Raw genomic sequence first — 21,429 nt, 5'->3', positions numbered from 1 at the left:
CAGAGAGAGCAAGTGAGAAATCCACATGGGCTCTTCTCTGCCTAGAGTGCTATTTTACAGCCAGCATTTTCTGCTTAGTGCATGGCTGGAAATTCAATTAAACAGACAGTGTGGTAAGGCTAAGCTTTCCTCGCTCACATAGAGGTCATTATTCTGGAATACTCTTTGCGTATTCCCGCTGTGTATAATGAAGAAAAGGGATCAAGGACTATGGCTTTTTAAAACAAAGCTGGCTATAATTTAAGGTAGGGTGTTGATAACACCTATAATATACAGTGCAGCTTTTTTTGTGATTTAAACATTGCCTTCAGTGCCTTAAAACGACCGGTACACTGTAACCTCTTCCCAGGAAAAAGAAGTCATGCAGGATGTCCTGTGTTAATAAACAGCAACAGTCACTATGACATATCGGACAAACAAAATACAACCACCTACGGAATTCCACATTCATCAGCAGGACTAAAGATCACGGTTTTGACTAGCAAGAAATCCACAGAAGGCACGATGCTAAACCAAATATTTGACACATTTCAACCTTGAAGAAGTTTTCCCAGAAATAAGCAGCAAAAAATACACCGCATGGCAGTCTGTTCAAACCCTTTGTTATTATTTATCCTGACGACAGGGATGTCATGTCTACATGTAGAAGATGAGTGTGTGTGTTGTTCACTGAAGGACATGTAAAATATGGGGTTTTAATTTATTGGAGACACTCTTTGGTTGTGGCTTACAGAAATAACTGGATTATTTAATTGCAACCATTGATTCTGTATTAAAAAACCCAATGGGAGTGACTGGAGGAACCCATGCTGACTCACTAGAAAATAATATTTCAGAGGACAGCAGTTCTCAGCCCTCATTAAAAGACTATGCCATAAAATACTCCCAACAGTCACAAGAAACGGGAGACCTGTAATTTGGTGCTGCTGCCGATGGACAAATATATGAGTCTACACGTCTGCTGTGAACCAAAATTACAGTACACTGGATGCATCTGAGCTTGAAGTCTTGTGTAACACAAGAATGTTTCTTTGTAAAGTGTGCGCATTTATAACTTTAACAACCCGCATTTTTCATAATTTCTGCGATGGAGCATTTTAAAGGGGCGCTCAGCGTCAGAGGGGGTTTCTGGTTAGGTGCCCCGGGAAAGTCATGAAAGCTGAATAAGACGTAAAGAGGCATCGTGAAACATGAGCCAGCATCTCCAGTCGTTTGTGTGGATTTTTTTATACTGTCGTTAAAGGAAAAATTCCATGTTTCAATCTGTAAAATCCAGAATTGCTGCTATTTCTTGTCTACCTTTACTACGGGTTTTCCAAAATATCTTTCGATGAACTGATGATAATCTGTCTGTAAAGTTTGATGCAGACATTTGTTTGTCTCTCTAGATTATTTGTGGTAGCTTTGTTGATCCTTTGACTCAAAAAACTTTCATTCCATCGTCCTCAGCTGCAAATATTAGCATGTCAAGACATTAAAAGATGCAGATCTTGGTTTATTTTGTGTTGGCCACATAAAGCCTCCAAAGCTACAGTGCTACTTATTATGGATTCCCCAAGTCTCTGAAACTCAAGTGGAGCAACACTGTTATTCCAAATGCTTTTCTCTCCACGATCTGCAATAACTTCTGTGGTGACCGTGAAGGTATGGCAATGCTTGCCAAAGAACACATGTCCTGGAGATGTTCTCATTTGTTACATTTCTTTGACTTACTGAGACGTTTTAATGAATTTTTAATCCATCTACATTCCACCACTAAAGAAAACTGATGCAGAAATGAAAAATACAGTACAATCTCAATCGACACGTGTTCGCCTGTGTATTTATGGTTTCACGTTCGTACAAATGGAGGTAAGACGAGAGATTGAATGAAGCAGATGGTTGGAGGAGAAAGAACAGTAGAAAAGCTTAGAAAAAGTAAAAGCGAAAGAAGGGAAGACGGAGGGTAAAACAAAAGTGCTCTGAGGTCAACACTTAAACACGGTTTTCCATTTTCCATCAGGCCTCCCCGCTGATGCAGGCCTGTCAACGCTGCTCTGTGAGGTGAAACAACCTCGCTCGTTTCTTTTAGTTCCTGGCATCAGTTTTAAACTGGAGCTGCGTCGTCTCACCGAGGAGGAAAAATGGCTGACACCCGCTCCACATGTCCAAGTTTACTGTAATGTCAGAAAACCTGGACCGACACACGGGGCCCATATTGCACTGTGTCATGTCTGCTTTGCCTGGTCTGTATATCCTCAGACCTAAACAGAGTCTTTGAACACATGAACCAGCTGTGGAGGAAACTTTCTCATTGCTCTTCTATTTTCTCCTGCTTGTTGGGATCTTCATCTCTTACCTCCCTCAGCTCTGACCTCCGTGTACCCTGTTGCTTCCCTCCAAACCTTAAATCCCACTCTACTAATCCACTTTTCTTTTTATATCTCCTCTTCATCTTTTTCTCCTCCGTCCCGTCCATGCCGGCGCCTTCACCTCCCTGCAGTTTCCCTCCTTCTGCCAGAGCTTATTGGAGAAAGTCATGTGGCTGCAGAAGCCTGAGAGACAGATGATGGCGGTTGGGGTGTGTGTGTGTTTCCAGTGCTGGTCGGGCCGTTCGGAAAGAGTCGTGCTGGGGTGGCAAGTTAAATGTGCTGAAAAATGAGTCATGATGCCTACGCTGTGTGTGTTACGCCGTCTTGTTCTTGGATACTAAAAAAAATCTTGTGAAATATGGACACCCTGTTGTCCTTATGTCAATTTTACTTAATGTAGGAAAGAAAATGTAGGATCAGGTTCAGTGTGGGAGGAAAACTGCTGATGGTTGAGAACTTTAAAGGTCACTTCACCCAAATAATACAATGTTAAAAGTAAGAGAAACATGGCAAATGCAGCCTTAGAAATAGGTCATCGTTGGGGCACAGATGGCAGGAGCTTCAGTCATAAAGGCAGTGATTGAAGTGACATCTATGGGAGACGCATCAGTAAATGGGGTTGGAATTTGTGGTCAACGGTGCACATTTGATGATGTTCTCCTCAGGTAACCAACTGTCAAAGCAAGACGTGATTAGATTGTGTCAGCACAAACATTCCATCAACAATCGCACAGAAGGAGCTATTATAGCAGGGTCGCACTGCATAACCCCTTATTAGAAAATAATGAAAGCACATTTGGGAGTTCAGTGGTGCTAAAACCATAGACATTAGTGTAGAAAAGTGGTCAGATGAGTCATTTTGACCATACTCTCAACAAATGAGTGGATGCTTGATGGGATCTGGTGGCTCTGTTCTACGGTTGGAGGCATTTTGCTTCCATTATTTGTTCCCTTTTCAGGAAAAGGTCACTGCAAAATTGTTCTGGTAAGACTTTTCTATGCCAGTGGAAGTGGACTCTTACAGGACAGTGCTTCTATCCATGGGGCACAAGGGTTCACTGAATGGTTTGATGAGCATAAAAATGATATGCTATGGCTTTCACCAGACCTCGACCGAATTTAAAACCTTTGGGAGATTTTGGATCGCTTTATTGGACAGCAGACTCTCCACTACCATCATCAAAACATCAAATTATGTTAATATCTTTTGGAAGAATGGAGTTCCATCCCTCCAGTAGAGTCCAAGAGACTTGCAGCATCAATGCCAATGCTCATTGAAGCTTTTCTGGCAGCACATGGTGGCCCAACACCTTACTGAGACACTTCCCATTGATTTTTCCTGTAATTTGTCAATCAAGTAAGCATGCATATAATTTCAGTTTTGGCATCTCTTGGACTTGGCTACAACTTCAGTTCAATGAGGCTGAATGGAATTTAATTTGCTTTTCAAAACAATGAAAATGGACATATCCAAAACAGCAGCTTTCAGAGTTGTGGTTATGCAGAGTAATCCACAGACCTCGCTATAAAGAGTTTTCATTGGAACTGCTTTATACAGAAGTAATTGAGCATCACAAATGAAACTCTGTTCATCTCCATTTTATTCGTATGGCAGCAGAAAGTTTCAGTGGAAGAACATTAAAGCAAAGCTACAAATGTTTTTCATGTTGTATTTCAATACTTATGTTTTCCTTAAGAGTTTCAAAATAAAAAATAGATGCAACAACAGCAGCGGTTGATTAAAGTAGCAAATGGGTCCAAAAGTTGCTTACTGGTATCACAGAGCTTCCAGACACAAATCATGTTCTTCATCAGTGTCTTTATGGTGTTTTACACTCTGATTACATGAAAGTAAGGTTAGCTATGCAGCAGTTAGGGATAAGGCTGGGATCAGGGCTTTAGGGAATATGTAATGCGTGCAATATGAGTGCATATCCAGCCCAGCAGAGAGAAAAATATAAATCTGATCATCTGCAGAGTCGAACCAAAACAAGAAACAGGGCCGAGGGTTTGGATGGAATCGGAGAAAACTGGCAGAGAAAAGACACAGAGTTAGATCCTTTCGCGGAGGATTTGCCCCTGCTGTCTCGCTTTGACTCGGCGACCCGTGACTCACGGCTGAGGAATTATGAACGAGGCTGCATGGGACCAAAGGAGCACAGGAATTCCAGCTGGGACAAAAACAAAAAAGAAACTTCCAAAGGAACCGACTCTTTTACACGCCCCTCCACTACGAGCAGCGATGCCTCCCCTCATCTCGTCATTCCTCTCACGCTCTCTCAAGGTCTCTTTTTTGTGGTTACAAATGCAACATCAGTGGTGTTTGAGAGGATGTGTTGCTGAAAGAAGGGATTGAGGGTACAGAGGACCGTCTTTCCACTCTTTCCCCCTCTTCCATTGATCTAGTCAGCACCCAGATGTGGATTTTTTCCAAATGACCCTCTGAGGTCTGCTGCTATGACCTCCATAACTGCTCTTTAAAAGGTGATCATCTCCTCTTACTCCCTAAGGAGAAAGCATTTCAACTCTCATGTTGCAAAATAACACAGGAGCAGCTCTGGTAATGTCTGATGTATGAGAGAGCTGAAAGTCGGCCTTCTTTGAATGAGTCTGATAGAGTGAGGCAATGAGGCAAGACTCTTAAGTGAACCTTGACGTGATCAGTGATCACCCACATCTTAATTTGAGGGCGCTTGGTTTTTCTTGTCTCGTGCTCCTCCTTGAAACATGGTGATCCCGTGCAGCCAAAGTAAACTGATCTACCGCTGCTAAAACCAGATCTCCACAATCAGGAAATTAAACCTGGCAGGAGCAGGTCAAGCAAAGGAAAATATGACCAAAGGAAAGAATGGGAGAAATCATTGTGTTGACCTGAGACTTTATTTATTCTGCTCTACTTTCTGTATATGTATATTTCCTTTTGTTTTGTTTTGTTGTGTTTACTTTTAGGTCTTCTTGACATGAACCCATTTTTATTGGTTATTTTGTGTCAAAATTTTATGGGAGATTTTGAGATCTTTCTTTTATTGTTCTGTTTTGCTTACCAAAATGAGATTTTAGGATTGGATCCCCATGTATGGTCTCGTCACTATTTGTCTTTTTGTTGTATTTTCATTAGTTTGAATTCAAGCTTGTTTGACATTGGTGTATACAATTATTATATATGAAGAAACTCGGTGCATCAATTTGCCGCCACAATCTGTCCTGTCTGAGTATTCTGTGGCAATAGTTGGAGTAGGTGGAAGTAAAGGCACTCAATCTGACACTAGATCCTCATAGAAAACGTCTAGTTTCCTATAGCCTTGCAGATCATGGTGATCTCATTATCAGCAAACTTGAAATGGTATTTCCAGGCGGGTTTTACTAGCTGTACTTTATCATTTGACAGACACCGAGGTAGTGGAAAGAATAACTGGGTTGCAGAGACAATCAGCAGGTTAATGAATGTTTAGTGGCAGCAAAATGATGATCATCTTTCCCGTACACCCTTTAGTGATCTCTCACAGATGGAGTCAATGCTGGAAGTGAAACAGAAAATAACAATACAATCTATTGTCCTTGATCAAACTTGTGTGCAACAGACTGTTTCTTTCTGCTATGGTTATTTATGTTTCATTTCAGACACGCCAAAACAGTTTCCAATCTGGCATGAAGTAGATTTGGTCCCTGTTTTTTTTTTCTTTTTTAGCAATATTTAGAGTAAGAGATAACATTCAGTTCAAGGATAAAGCCTACAAACTGAAATAACAGCCAAAAGTTCAGCAGTGGAGCAGTTGTGTTTCAAGTGGAATATTCCATTTCAAATCAGAAAAAGAAAAATTCCTATTTTTCTATTTTTGATTTTAAAGACATAAATGACGCACTTCTTCAGACTGACCATCATTTTAATGAGCGCTAACGTAGCGTAACACTGTAAATCCCAAACTGATCTGTCTCACAGTTTCCACCCACGCCTCTGCCTTCAGAATTGCATTATTATGGATGAACTGGACGGTAAATTCCGTGTTTCTGTCTTGCACTTCTAAAATGTCAATGCAAATGGGCCTCTTCACGCTGAACTTTCAATGGGCTGTTTGTGCGGTAACCATTGCAACCAAACAATCTGAAAACATGAAGGCTGTCTGTAACTGAATGGTGAAGGGGAAGGGAAGAAAAGGGAGGGGGGGTTATCGTCCTACGCAGTAGCTGCTGCTCATCCGCCAGACACTCGGCGCCTCATAAGAGCTTCCTTGATAGCAACACCTCCATGGTTCATATCTGAAGCGTTGCCTCAGCTCAGCCAGCACTGTGCCAGCTGCAGCTCAATGACCTCACTTCTTCAGACATCGGCTTTCCCCTCTGTGGGGTCAACTCATGCATGCAGCCGCGTTTAATAGCTTTCATGTCTGTGTGGATGGAGGTGTGGATGAATGGAGGGTAGGAGGGTGAAGAAAAGCTCACACACACACACACACACACACACACACACACACACACACACACACACACACACACACACACACACACACACACACACACACACACACACACACACACACACACACACACACGTTGCTCTTCTGTATGGTGTCCTGGTGTTACCCTTTTTGAAGCTGGATGCTTTCCCATTTAACAGCCAACGCCGTGGCAACAAAAGCCAGATGAACCAGAGAATTCCCCTTTCCATCTTTTATATGACACTACTCCAGTGTGTAAACTTGAAAGTGAAATAGTAATGCAAGCGAGCATGCCAATGGGAATGAATCATGCTGTTTTATCAGCCTGAGAAATGAGTAGCCGTGGTTTCACCAAAGCCTTTATTTTCTTCCTTTTAAAAAGAGTAAATAAATAATGTGAAACCCTGCCAATGAGTACACAGTAGGATCATTCAGCCGTGCGGTAAATAATGTATTTTATCATTGCAGTGAGTCAATAAGTCATGTATTTTTCTATAGGTACATGCAACTGGAGTCAATTACTGGTGATCTAAACAGGAGGGGGAAAGCCTCCAATATCAGTAATTCAGTTATTACGACTTGAATAATCCGTGACCCAAAATGCAGTTCAAACAGTGGAGTAATGATGTGTTGAGGACTTTATCTTTGTAAAAATGGGAGGAGTACGGAAAGTAGCTTTATCCTATTCCAAACGTGAAACCCGCCAAACGTAGAAATCCACATGCATACGAAGGTAACAGCAGCGTGTGTGATTTTTTTTTTTTTTTTAACTGCAGCACTGTGAGTGTTTTGGCACATAGAGTGGACCTGCACTGCTAATATTAGACAACAGCTTTGGGACATCATTTGAAGCTAAAGTTGACATCTTTCCCAGCTTACAGCAAGTTCAAGAGGATTACAGTGGACAGTGTTTCACTTTTTTCTTTCAGATATTCACATAAAGAAGTAGCTTCGCTTTTGCAGACAGTCTGGAAAAACCTGTCAGAAAAGAAAAATCCATAGTTCTCAGCAGAAATGATGACATGCTTGACTGCTCGGTTGTTGGATGGCATGTGATTTATCTAACTTTCGGTCTCGTTCTCTCATGGGTGTTGTCTTTCAGGTCGGGAACGGGAGAGAGAGTGTGGTCGCCAACAGTTAGTGAAGATGGGAAGACAAGCCCTTACATGGAGCCTGACTCACAGGTAAACACTGTTTACTCTGGATTTCCCTAAGAACAAGCCAAAGTCATTTCTTTAGAAACTCACATAGCATTCTGCCGACATTATTCTACCAACACAAAGTTCCATTAATCAGAATTCAGTCAGGCTGTTCTGGCACAACTGCTCTTAGCATGGTACGCCAACCCATACTTAAGGGGAAGAACTCATCGGTGAAATGTATGCTCTTGTGCCATCTCTTTCTATTGTTCCACCACCCTAAAAGACAAAGTGACTGACGATGGTGTTTCATCAGCACATTTCTCGTGACTGATTTCATTTCAACTCGGTTTAGACTTTACTGCTACGGATTAGTCTTTTGCAACCTACCACATTAGCCACGAGAGAGGCTACATCACATCTGGGGACATAACTTTTAAACTCCAGTTTGCTGGGTGTGAGACTTGAGGCGCTTTGCTCTGTTTATTGGTAAACAGAATCTATGGAAACGGACACAACACTGGATCAGTAATTTGCATGTACACTATCATTCGCATGATTATAAATGAGATAATGCATCCCACTGTGCACTGGAACCCTTTCGAAATAGTATCTTGATTGTTCTCCAAATGCACGAGCTGCCAAAAGGATATTCGAGGCATGATGAACTCTAGCAGATGATCTTTTTCCAAGTTTTTCAGTGCTGGAAGGCTTGCAGGTTTCCAAGCACGGAGAGAATAGGAGGTGTGTTGTGTGTGTGTGTGTGTGTGTGTGTGTGTGTGTGTGTGTGTGTGTGTGTGTGTGTGTGTGTGTGTGTGTGTGTGTGTGTGTGTGTGTGTGTGTGTGTGTGTGTGTGTGTGTGTGTGTGTGTGTGTGTGTGTGTGTGTGTGTGTGTGTGTGTGTGTGTGTGTGTGTGTGTGCGCACATATGCTGTGAGGATGGAGATTGTGTGACTGAAACAGATAGACAATGAGCATATTGTGCCTGAGACATGTGAGAGATGTCCATTTGTCAAGTACTGTGTGGTAAATGTGAGGTCAGGACTGATCTGTGTGTCTTTGAGCCCTCATATCCTTTTCTAAAAGGGTGGCACACAAAGAGCTGAGGGGAAATCTATCCGTCCATTCATCAATGAGAGGCTGACATCTTACAAGAAAGTATTGTTTTGAGCTACAGAACAAAAAGCAAAAGAAGCTTTAGCACTGATAATTTTATATCGTGAATGATGGCAGAGGATCTACGTCATCATTTAGGGTTTGTGAGTATCAGTGCTAACCAGCCAGCCCCAGTCTGTCCAATGCCATGTTTCCCTACCGAGGCTCGATGGGTTGCTGTTGTGTTGGTTCTCGATGTCCTTCATCATCCTCTCCAGTGAATCTCACCCCACGGATGGATCCAACTCCACTGACAACAATAGTCTTTGCTCTGTTCTGTGGGAGATTCGCTGTGAACTGGAGAGCATCTACTACCAGAACCTGAACACAGTGAAGTCTCCCAGCGATGAGATCATCAACTACTGTTGCCAGCTGCTTTGTAAGGCTTTGGAGTTGGAGAGGCAGATGAATGACATGTTCATTGGAGACACTAAGCATCTGAAAGGTGTAGGTTTTTTATAGAAAGAAGAAAAAGAATACCTGTGACTGACCAACATCCTGAACGAAGCATGAAAGCAGCAGAAATATGAATCACCATTTTACATCAGAACTTTGGGAATAGGTTAAATGTGGAGATTTGTGAGTTGACCTCTGGCCTCAAGTCAAAATGACACGTTCTTGAGATCAAATGCATTAAACTAAACATGTGTGGAGAATTGAGGTTCTGCCCCCAAAAACACTGGCCTGAACTCCCATTCAGTGGGATTCATTGGGCATTAATTTGTCCTCAATGCTGCAGTGCCAAAAATCAATTTCCTTGGTAGTAAAATGTCAGAAAATAAATGTTTTAATTTACTAGCTAACCATAAAAACCAGACCAAAATTGTCAATTGTGTCCACATCAAAGGTCAGAATTTTTACAAATGGAAATTTGTTCTTATGTGACGTTTGTCCGGAAAATTACACTTGTTTAAATCTGGAAAAAAAAAATTAAATATATATATATATATATGTATGTATATATATATATATATATATATATATATATATATATATATAATATTTTAAAATAAAGGATTAAAAATGAGGATTGAAATTGGAAAATTGGAAATATTTTTTTGTTAAACTGTTATTTGACTGATTTTTATTGCTAATCTTATGGATAATATCAGAAAATGAGTATTAATTTGTTGATTATGAAAGAAAACTGTCCAAATCTGTAATTAATGTCTACATCAAGACGCTATTTTTACAAAAAATAATTAACACAGTGACACAGCTTAGCTATATTTAAAGAGCAAATATTTATACTTCAGTGGGTTTGTTTGATGTAAGGACATTTTATTCATAATTTTTTAATGTATTTTTTTCTGGTGTCTTTGCTGCTTGTTTTCACGGTGTAGCCTGAAGATGAGCAAGTCTTCATATCGGGCAAATAAGCAAAACTCTGCTGTGGCCTTCATACCACAATCTCTCAGCACCAGCTCAGGTCTTGCTTTGATTAACACAAGGAAATACCAAACCTGAGAGGAACCATCAGCTACAACAGTTTATACAAATACAGACGTGCATGACAGCAGGGCTTTGCATGTGGGTAACGCGAGAGTCTTATGTTCTCTTTTTAAATCTCTTCTCATACCTCCCTGTGTATCACTGTCACATCTTATCCAGTCCTTCCTTTCTCCCTCACTGAAGTCTAAAAATGTTCTCTGGCATCTCATTTAATGAAGTGAACCTGGACAGCTGGAAACCACCAAGTCAGTGCCACTCTAGCGTCACGCTCAGGTGGATTCTTCTGAGGATGAAAGGAGGAAACATCCGCTCCCTGGGGCCACATAAAAAACCAAAGCTCGCTCTTTTCTTTGTTTTCTGATACAGCTTGAACACATAACAATGCCGATTGTTCCTCGGAAACACTGGAAGCGATACATGCACCACGACCTGTCTCCTGTCGACTGAAGTAAACTGTGTGATGTGATGATGTTGGCTCTCGGTTACTCAGTGATTAGCCAGGTTCAGAGTCAAATTGCTGGATCAGGATGACAACACAGCTTGTGATTTTGCTGGCAAAGATGTGAAGCAATGTGTTCTACAGAACTTACCTTCCACTGTGTAACTTGACCTGCAGTTTGAGGATAAATGCTATACACTGTGGCTAGTAGAGCGAGAACTGAAAGCAATGAGGCATACCAGGGAAGAGAATCATTTCTCTGAAACATAACCACACATTTTTATTTGTGTTTTTACCACAGAGATTGACTCGTTAACAAAGAAAATTGCAAAAGGAGCATCAGAAGACATTGTTTTCTTGCAGCCGTGCAACCACTTTAGCACAATAAAGAGTCCACTGACTGCATCCTTCAGGACATTCCGTATTTAACATTTTCCTTTGTGTTCATGACTGCTTGACCAACTGGCAACGTTGGAAATTCCAGTCTCACTTGTGGGAATTTGCTACTGAGTAGGAAGTGACACATGGAAGCTATGAGGTGTTTCCTTTCACCTTGGGAACACGGGAGATTCTCATAAAGTTCGATGAGAAAATGCAGTATTTTTGGACATGCGCTATGTGTGACTGGATACTGCTGGGTGATGTGACCGTTTTTATGGTTTCTTTCACTAGTTTGGGTAAGTCAGTGGAACTGTGTGATGCCTTTCCAAAGAACTGTGCTCATGTCTTGGCAAGGCTATACATAGACTACCGGATGTCATACACAACTTCCTGAAACAGAAATAATTGTGAAAAAGCGAGGTGACAGGGGGATGATGTAATGGTGAGGTGTCACAAATGGAACTGTATAAAATGCATGTGTAGCTGTGGGGGCCAAATTCTGACTTAAGAAGTGCTGCATCGCTCTTGGAAGGCAAATGAGTTGTGATCGGATGCTTCGACAGCTTCCAAATTTCATGCAAAAGAATGAGGTGGACGAGAGCGAAGGGATTGTAAAGAAAAGTGTTGGAACGTTCACAGAGGCAGTAGCTTTTCACTATTTAAGAAACTAGGAAGAAAAACCTTCAACTTTATTGAAATAAGATGCAGCTTTTTTTCCTTTCCATTTGTTGTTTGCTATCTTGAACCTTGAAATCCTTGGCTGCATCAGAGCAGGTTTTTTTAATTATCCTTTCCTAATGAATCTCAAAGTTCTCCATGTGTTTTGTCATGGTCATTTGTATGTTCTTGGACTCTGAAGTGAGACTGCTGCTTATTTTCAGCGTCAAACTCCAAACCCACCTTCACTTTTACTCCAAACTTGAACTGAAGACAACCAGAAGTGACAGCACGGTGTAGTGCCCCACTCAAGTGCGAGAAAATAAATCATAAAGGCAAATTAAAGTATTTCAGTGGATTTATTCGATGTATGGAGAGTGCAGTGACATTTCTGAGTGCACTAGCAGGCACAAAAATCCAAATCCCCCTTTTTTTTTCCAATGAGAAAGACATGTCTCTCGGTCTTGTAAATGATCATCTTACATCTGTATTTCAGCGCTGGGTTGTCAGTCTGACCCGTGGAACAGTTTTATGCGCCCGTAAAGCAATACCATCAGCTACTGATATTTCAGGTTTTCAAAATTCCTTCCCTTAAATTACACAGTGGCAGCTTCAAGTAGGTGGGAATGGCCTCCAGTCAATGTTAGAGTCCAACAGTAATTTTTGGCAAGCGGTATCAGGATGCCATTCATGGCAGCAAGCCTATTATTATAGTGATAGCTATTGTGGCCGAGCACTCTGGCCCCTGTGGAAAGAATGAGGTTTCACAATGCGGAAGCTGAGAGCTCTGGATCACACGTCACTTTGAGGCTTCCAGTCTCGGCCCAGGAGCTGGCAGCTGGAACCGAATTCTCCAAGCAAGCATTAATGGGAGCTGACAGATAGAGTTCTTGCATGACTTACAGACCATAAATTCTTTCTCTGCTTGGAATTGAATTTTACTTTTAAAACAAAAGAGTGTACGTGAATTTGTTTTATGAATGGAACAAGGCAGTCGCTTTCCAATATGTGCCATTAGGGACAATTTGCCTTTTAAAAACACAAGGTAGAGGTCAAAAGTCATAAAACATACATATTTATGCCAAGCAATGATATAAATGAACTATTGCAATCATGCATTTTGCGAAAAAGTAGGTTATCGTTTACAATACAAAGACTCTGTAACAATATGGGGTTATTAACGGTTAGCCAAAACCTGTTTACTAGGCCCATTGCTACTTAATCCCCTGTCAGGAAATCTCAGAGCAGTGAAGCATTGGTGGAAGGCCTTTTTAGCAGGTCATTCACACAGCAGGCCTTTCAGATCACAGACCTGTGACCCCACGTATTTGATTGTTTGTGTTAGCTAATCAGCCAGTAATCCCCAGAAATGTCCAAATCAGTCTCTGGGTTTTCTTAATGGGGCTTTCCCTGCTCCTGCTTGGCAGTCACTCGCTAAAAGTACTCATTGCTAAAGGTCCAAAGAACCTGCACCTGCCCAGACTCACTCAAAATAGAAGATTTAACTGTCTCTCTGGGTTTTTTTTTCTTCCAAGGATAGGATCAAAAGAATGTTTTTGTTATTTTTATCGATTTGTAATCCATTTTTGTTGCTTCTATTCTCCATGATAGCATGGAGAGTGATCCTTAAACAACCCACTCCTACATGTAAAATGAATCGTATTTTTATAGTTTTGGTCGATTTTATTAGTTAAGTAAATCAAACTATTTGGTTTGGGCTTTATGTTGCAGCCTGGATTGAGCAAAAAGACTAAACTTTGAATTTATGAAAAAGTTGGGTTATTAGACAGGCAACCTAAAGCCTTCATCATGGACCAACAGAAATCATCCTGACAATACTCAACTCTGAAGAAATGAAGGGGCGGAAAATCCAAACCTACTGTGTTTTGGTTTTTTTTTGGGCTCCATCTACTTTCATTTAACTGAGAGAAAATATTGACCTCGAAGCAATCTAGCTAGTTTTATCCATTCAACATAATTTAGAGAGAAGCCTTAATATGCCATTTTTACAGCACTGTGAAATGTTGTTTTCACATATCCCTTTTGGGGTCAGAGCACAGGGTCAACCATGGTACAGCACCCCTTGAAGCAGGAAGGGTTTAGGGTCTTGGGTCTTGATCAAGGGCCCAACAGTGGCCACGTTGGCGTTTGATCCTCTGACTGTCTGATCAGGTGCCCAGAAACTTAACTGTTGCGCCATCACTCTCTCATTGTCAGAAGTGGGATTTGAGCCTGGTGCCTTTGACCAGCCTTTGTCCTGACAACTCTGAAGATATACATTTTTCCACTCAGTTTTAAACTGGGGACCTTTTGCATGTTAGGCCAATGTGATAACCACTACACCACAGAAATCCACATTCATGCCTGATAGCAACCAACCCTCACAGCTAAGTTTTTCTATTTGGCTTACTTAAACCAGGTGGAACAAGGCTGCAGCATAAAGTCTAAACCAAATAGTTTTGTTGCCTTAATTGCCCACATTTGATATTAATTTGCTAGTTTCCACGCTGCGTTGCTCTAATTGGCCTCCCCACAACAAATTGAATTTCAACCCACTGGGTGGTTGCAACAATCAGTGTGAAAGTTTTATCAAGATTTAATAGAGAAAACACATCACATTTGCAAACATTTGAACCCAACATTCCTCTCTTTTGTTAATTCCCCCCCTACTTAGCCTCTCTGCTACCTCCTCTCCAACCTGTCTGTCTCTCCTCCCAGCGAGGCACCCAAGGCCAGGCCCAGGGAGCCATAAAGGGCTGGTTTGTGTTTGGTTAGTGGTGCAGAGCGCCATGTGAAAAGCTTAATTTTGAATGTCCAGGGGGATTAAAACCAGGCAGGAGGCAGCAGAGAAGGGTGTGTGTGTGTGTGTGTGTTATCATGAAGTTGTGCATCTGGTGAGACAAACAGAGCTGAGGTCTTGATCCTCAGTTAAAGACGGACATATGATTTCAATTAAGGTCCTCCACCTTTCCCCCCCTCCTCCACCTCATCTGTTTGACCAAACTGTAGTTGTGGACTGAGACATTGGAGCTCAAACTCACCCATTACAGCTCTTATTAATCAGAGTAACTTTTAGTCAGGTTAATTAATGTATGAACTCAGTGCCTCTTGGCTCGAAGCACCTTCGTTAAGCCCCAAATTAACTACATGCAGAGGTAAATGTGCATGCATGAAAACAAAAATTCTCGTTCCTTTCTCGTCTTTCCTCTTTTCTGTCTCTCTTTATGGCTTTCAATTCTCCTGGCCGATCTTCTTGAACCATTAGCCACGCTTGATTACCAATGAAAAACAGGTCAGTGAAATCAGATGGTTGCCTGCATTTATGAGCACACAGCGGTAGACAGTGCTGGTTCTCATAAATAGTTACAGCTATCAGTTCCTTTCCCTCATCTTTCTCCATATTTTAGCTCATTTCCCTCTGAGCCAGAAGGAAAGCAGGCAGGATTTGAGAGAAAATGAAAGTGCAGCAATTCTCAAGAGAGAGCAAGTGGGATTATTTCAACCTTGTTATGTTAAGTTTCTGTTGGAGTTTATTGAAGCTGCTCAAATTCATTTTAAGCACTTTTGATTTATTGGGAAAACAGCCGAAGGTCAGCAGTGGACTTAGGGTGATAAGGCATTCTCATGATTAATGCGGTTGTCCCATTCAGCCAAAATCTCTATTAAAGCTATATGTAGTCCAGTCACAAAAAAAAGAATAAATCTTTTTAATGAGACCGTCGGCTCACAGCTGATTTTTTTGTAATAAAAATAAACCAGGCTGCTATACTGTTAGAGCAACTTCAATGCACTTACAGGTCCTGAATGTTACCAAACTGGCATTTTTATAAGGCGAGCACCAGATGTGCTGCCTTATAAATCTACCATCCACCTGAAGCAAATACCTGTGGAGCAGACGTGTACGGCGAGAGAGGAAAGAGGGCTGTGAGAAAGGAAAGAAAAGAGACAAAAGGAATGGTCGGGGAGGGGGTTCACACCATCTCAGATGAGGGTGAAAATGGGTGACCATGTACTTGCTTCTGACAACAGGGAAATCTACCTAAACAAGACTTTATAAGGACACAGGCATTTATCATTTTTATGAAATGTTGGACTGAACTGGCAGAAAGTTTTATCACAGAATATTTGACCAGTTATTGGTGGATTTGGAAGTTGGAATAGGGATTGCTTAATAGTTTATTTTTTCAGGGCTGATATGGACACTGATTAGTTATCAAGAAGAATGTAAGGCAATATTTGGAACCGATTTGTAGTAAAAATGAAACTCTTGGTGTCTAGATAGAAAGGTAGATAGATCCAGCAGCTCCAGAGCCAAAGCAGTGCATTTTTTTTATTGGAAATCTGTTTTCACAAAAACAGCAATACTGGTTGTCTACAAAATACAGAAAATCAAATCATCTGCCAGGCCGGTAATCCGTAGATCACTAATTTGAACATGCTTCTATTGAGGAAAATTTTACACAATATATTCAACTATGTTCATTTTTATTTTTGTAGACACCATTTTGTTATATTACCAACAAATAAGCAAAGCAAATTATTAGATTATTTTGCCCAGTAGTGTTTAAAATAGTCTAAATTTTCTTTTTTTTCTTTTATTAGCTGCAACATTGAAGTGACACTCACATATTAAGATATCACTTATTTTATATTCTGTCTCTGAAGAACACCTTCTTCTGGTTTAGATAAGTTTGATGCCAATAATTTTACCTAATAAAATCAATCTACAATCAATTGTTGATGCAGCAGAACCGCCGATACCTTTTTTGGTTTCACATATTCTTCTTTTTCTGTCCAAACCTGGTGCCTACAGTACCCACAATGCAACTTAGATTAGAGCACAGACTGTAGCCATGAGCCACTAGCATCAAACAGAAATGATGAACAGGCCACAGAGGTCTGGTAACTTCACTACTCTCTGAATCCACATCCACAGATTTTTTATTTTTATTGGATAAAATTTTCAAAAAAGCCTTGTAGAACTTTCATCACATATGCAGGAGAACTCCTGAAGACCCGTTAGGAAACTTGAACATGTGAAATTAGTAAAGTTCCCCTTTCTGCACCTCAATAGTGCTTAACCTAAAAGATCAGAGGGCTTCTTCCACCACTTCTTTTGCTTTGTTCTTTGGGTTCTTCTTTTTTTCTGTTAAACTGCCTGGTCTGTTTGGCTTTTCTCTTCCCAGAAGTGAAGGCGAAAGGGTGTCATGTGTTGCTCAGATTGCTCATCTGTGACAAATTTGTAATCAGGAAGCTGCACATGTAACTTGTTTACTGCTTCCAGTCCCTTCTCTCTCTCATAAACATATCACTACATATGCTAACGTGTGATTACCTGTCCTTCCCATCTTGTGTTTGTGCAGATTAGCGCAGCAAACGTAATGTCTTCACAGTCGCGTTGCTGCAGGAGCCTGTAACGTAATACACTCTCTGGGATTTTCCTCCACTTGCTTCCTTTTATTCTCAGGCATGAATGAGCTCGCCTGCTGGTGCTACACTTATTGTTCTGATTGTTATCTACAGATATAGCCTTTGTCTCAGTATGAGAAGTGAATAATGAAGGCTAGAAAGACATGTTAGGACAGTGGTTTGTTCTGAAGAGCTTTACCTTTTTAAAGTCTGGGTATTTTCCCCGGAAACTGCAGGATCGAGAATGAATCAAGGAGGTGAAATAAAGGGGCGCTTTAAAGAAAGGAGGCAGCTAAGAATCTCATGTGAACTTAAAATGCATTGGTAAATTACAAAAAATGTCCTTGTTGCATGAAGGAGGGAGGTGTTTTGAGCATCAGAAACTCTCACTACAGCCTCATTTTCAGTTGATCTCTTCCGATACCGTTTACAGAAAAAGTAACGTATCAATGTTATTAATACGACGACTTTAAATCACATTTTGTTTTAATTTTCAACTTGAGTTCCCTGACAATCTCTACAGTCCTCATTTCTTAAAGTAAATCATCCCTCACTGCAAATTCAGAATGTTTCACAAAACGTGGAGGTTGAGGGAAACTTTGATTAAATTCCCATGAAGTCCACCATCTGTGCAAATAGGGCTAAAGATAACGAGTGGAATCTGGTTTGGCCCGTTTGGCTGTGTGGTGGGAATCAGGCTTCAGCGTGTCTGGTTTACTTGGGGAGGGAGCCGCAGAGAGCTGGGTGTTTCTGACATCCTGCCCAAACAGGGTTTGGCTCTCAGGGTGAAGTTGCACTGAGTTCCTCACCCTCCTGCCTCTCTCTCTCTCTCTCTCTGAACTTTCACCATTTATTGCTGTCTGGTAGCATTTTGAATGTTTCTGAATTCATCCATCTTTATTGTGCGAGGTTTCAAGGGAGCGAGTAGGAAGAGGTGGTTTTACATTTCTCGAAAGTCATCCGTCTTAACTTGAGGAGGCAACGCAATGACAGAGCGCTTTTCCAAATTCAAGATGTGGGCTTGTTGGTGAAGAGGAGAGAAGGTCCGGCATGCTGAAAAGTGCTGATTACAAAGACCTCTGTGTGTGTGTGTGTGTGTGTGTGTGTGTGTGGTCCAGGCGAGGGCCGAGGACAGGATGACATCCAGCAGACCCATCTGTTGAAATGACAGGGGTCCTGTCTGGAGAGGCGGTGAAACCTCCACCACCTGTGGCTAAGGCGCTTTAAACTAGCTGAAAACACACAACCACACACACGCATGCACACACATTCATTCCAGTGGCTCGTTGTTACAACAGTCTGACCGTCTCCCATCCTTTGCTGCATTGCCTAACTTGTAAACAAGTCACTCCGTTACAGCTGAAGTGTTTATAGTCTTGAGTTATGATAACGTGCAGCCCTGTTTGGTGATTCAAAACTGCTGGCTATCTCTGAAATTCAAAGCACTGTCAGAGGTGGTGACATCATCCTGAGCGCTGCAATAAAACTTTATCTGTGACATCCAGCCTCTGAGAGAGACAAATCCGTCCGGCGGTGAGCGTTATCGCTGAAGTGGCTCAATGAATTCACTGTGCAAATGCACGAGAGGCCGTTGACCCCAGCACAAAAGCGCTAACCGAGCTTGCAGTGGTGTAACTGTAGGTGTACGTGCATCCGCCCTGCTTCAGTCCTCCTAAACAGCTCCAGCCGAACAGTTTATGTGGCACGAATCTTTCAAAAAGAGAATCATGTAATAATCATTTGCAGCATCCATAAATTCTGCATTTCATGCTAAAAGTAGCCCGAGGGAAAAAGAAAACGTATTTACATCACACAAGTTAGTTTGTTTTGACAGAAACATCTGCAATAAATCGACTGCAAGCTCCTTCTTAATCAGCTTTCATATTAGAGATGAAAAGCAGAAATGAGGTGGAAAAAAGCATTCTTTTCTCACAAACCTCACAGCTGCGAAGCCTCACTCGGGACAGCCGCTCTGAAGAATTGTGGTTTCCTCGTCAGGCCACCACCAGGCTTGTTTTCTCATTCGTGTTCCCAAACATAATGATGCATTCTGTAATAGGTAAATTACCCATTTATCTTCCTAGTTAGATTAGCAATTCTTCCTCTAAATCTCATTTTCAGCCATTAAAATCGGATATTTTCCTGTGTTTACTCGTCCCCTGTTTTTTTCTAAACATGTCCCTATTTTCTTTCTTCCCTCTTTTTTTTTTAGAATTTCCGTCCCATCACCAGCGGATACGGCAGCTACAGCCGTAAGCCTTCATACACCCCTGAACCTCAGTCTCCTCAGCCCTCTCCTCAGCCCACTCCCCAGCCCACTCACCTGAATAATGGACACTCCAGACCCACCAACAACAATGGCCACAGCTATGGCTACGGGAACGGAACCGGCCACGCTCAGTACAACAACCCTGCTGGCCTTTATGCTCAAAATGGCAGCAACGGAGACAGATCTCTGCCGAGCAAGATGGGAGGTCTCAGTCTCAGCGCCACACACAGGTGAGACAATCAGAGCGTTGTACAACAGAAATCCAACTTACAGTTTTAACAGGATAAGTAGATTAGTCTAGAATGGGGCTTATTGTGTTCAAGGTTTCTCTCTCATCCAAAAGCAAATCTGGAGATAATATCACTGTTTATATTGATTACTAGAAAGTCCAGTGAAACAGGACAAATCAAATTTGCAAAATCTAATTTGAGGCTCATCTTTTATGGACTTGACAGCAAAAGAAGCTCTCCTCTACTGTGATCAAAAACAGTTATCTAAAACTGTGGAGGCATATAACTTCTTTTAAATCACTTCTTGAAAGCCACTTTTTTTTACACTCTCTTTAATGTGAAGTTTACTTTTACTTTAATTAGGGTCCGAGCACCAAACCCATGGATTTCAAGACCCTCCTTTCTTCCGTTTTTGAATTTTGAAGGCTTAAAGATACTTGAAAACACATAAAAGTTTGCACCCACATCAAGAATGGCAAAAAAATTGATATTTTATGGAACCTGCATAGCTATGAGAGAAAATGGCTCTATAGCGCCACCCTGGAAAATTCCAAACAGTAACTATGGCCAGTACATGTCATCTACAGCTATTAAATTTGGGACACATATGTAACTCGTCAGGACACACACAAATGTAATTAACAACCATACCTAAAACACAACAGGAAGTCGGCCATTTCAAATTATGTGTCATATTTTAGACGATTTTGGAACAAATTTTTGCACATTTTCAAAAGCTAGAAACTCAAACAGGGCAACCCCTACAGAGCTCAAATTTGACCAGAATGTGCACCAGGTTTGGGAGATCAAAGGTTACCAAAATGCTCCACAAAAGTCTGATGGTGTGGAAATGGCAGCTAGTAGAATTTTGACAATCGCCATGAAATGGGAAATGCTGTGCAACTATCCTGTACGGGCTCCAGTCTGCCTCAAACTTTACATGTGTGATCACAGTCCGGCCCTGATAGCGTACTCAGCTGATATACAGTCACAGTGATAGCGCCACCTGGCAGACATGCTTGAATTCGTTGACCAGCGAGGATGCGAGGACCCAACCAATGCTGCTTGCAGCTTTAATTAGTTTTATTGTTCTATATTATGTCCTGTTTATTTTATATGTTCTCCTTTGTTTTGTTGTAATTGTACCTGCCTCGTTCTTTGTGATGCCATCTTTAATTCTCCATGTTTTTGATTGTTCAATTTTAACACTGTTTCTTTGTTCCTTTGTTTGATGTGCATGCTAATTATTCATTTAACTTACTGTCATTTTCTTTGCTAGCTCTGCCTTGTCTTCTTATGTCTTGCTTGATTTTCTCTCTGTTTGCATGTTTTGACTGTCAAAGCACCTTGTGAACGTTGTTCTTAAGGATTCTATAGATAGAGTGTTGTTATATCAGCCTTTTTCTCAGTTTTCCCAGCCTCTTTGCACACTACTGCAGTGAGTAAATCGCATTAGGAAGTGGCAGTAAGCCTCCAGTGGCTGCCTCTAAAATCCATCAGTCGTCCTATTGT

The 21,429-nt window shown here is 41.3% G+C and overlaps 1 protein-coding gene across 1 annotated transcript in view; it reads left to right on the top strand.

The window, feature by feature from the left end:
• Positions 1 to 21,429, top strand: part of pdlim4 (PDZ and LIM domain 4) — a 49,411-nt gene that overhangs the window by 15,466 nt on the left and 12,516 nt on the right. Inside the window, exons 3-4 of the mRNA XM_022205967.2 lie at positions 7,890 to 7,971; positions 19,631 to 19,917. Coding sequence (XP_022061659.2) covers positions 7,890 to 7,971; positions 19,631 to 19,917 — 369 coding nt within the window. The remainder of the gene's footprint in view (positions 1 to 7,889; positions 7,972 to 19,630; positions 19,918 to 21,429) is intronic.

This window comes from Acanthochromis polyacanthus, chromosome 17 (assembly GCF_021347895.1).
Source record: "Acanthochromis polyacanthus isolate Apoly-LR-REF ecotype Palm Island chromosome 17, KAUST_Apoly_ChrSc, whole genome shotgun sequence".
NCBI lineage: Eukaryota > Metazoa > Chordata > Actinopteri > Pomacentridae > Acanthochromis > Acanthochromis polyacanthus.
This window is presented reverse-complemented; position numbering and strand designations above follow the sequence as displayed.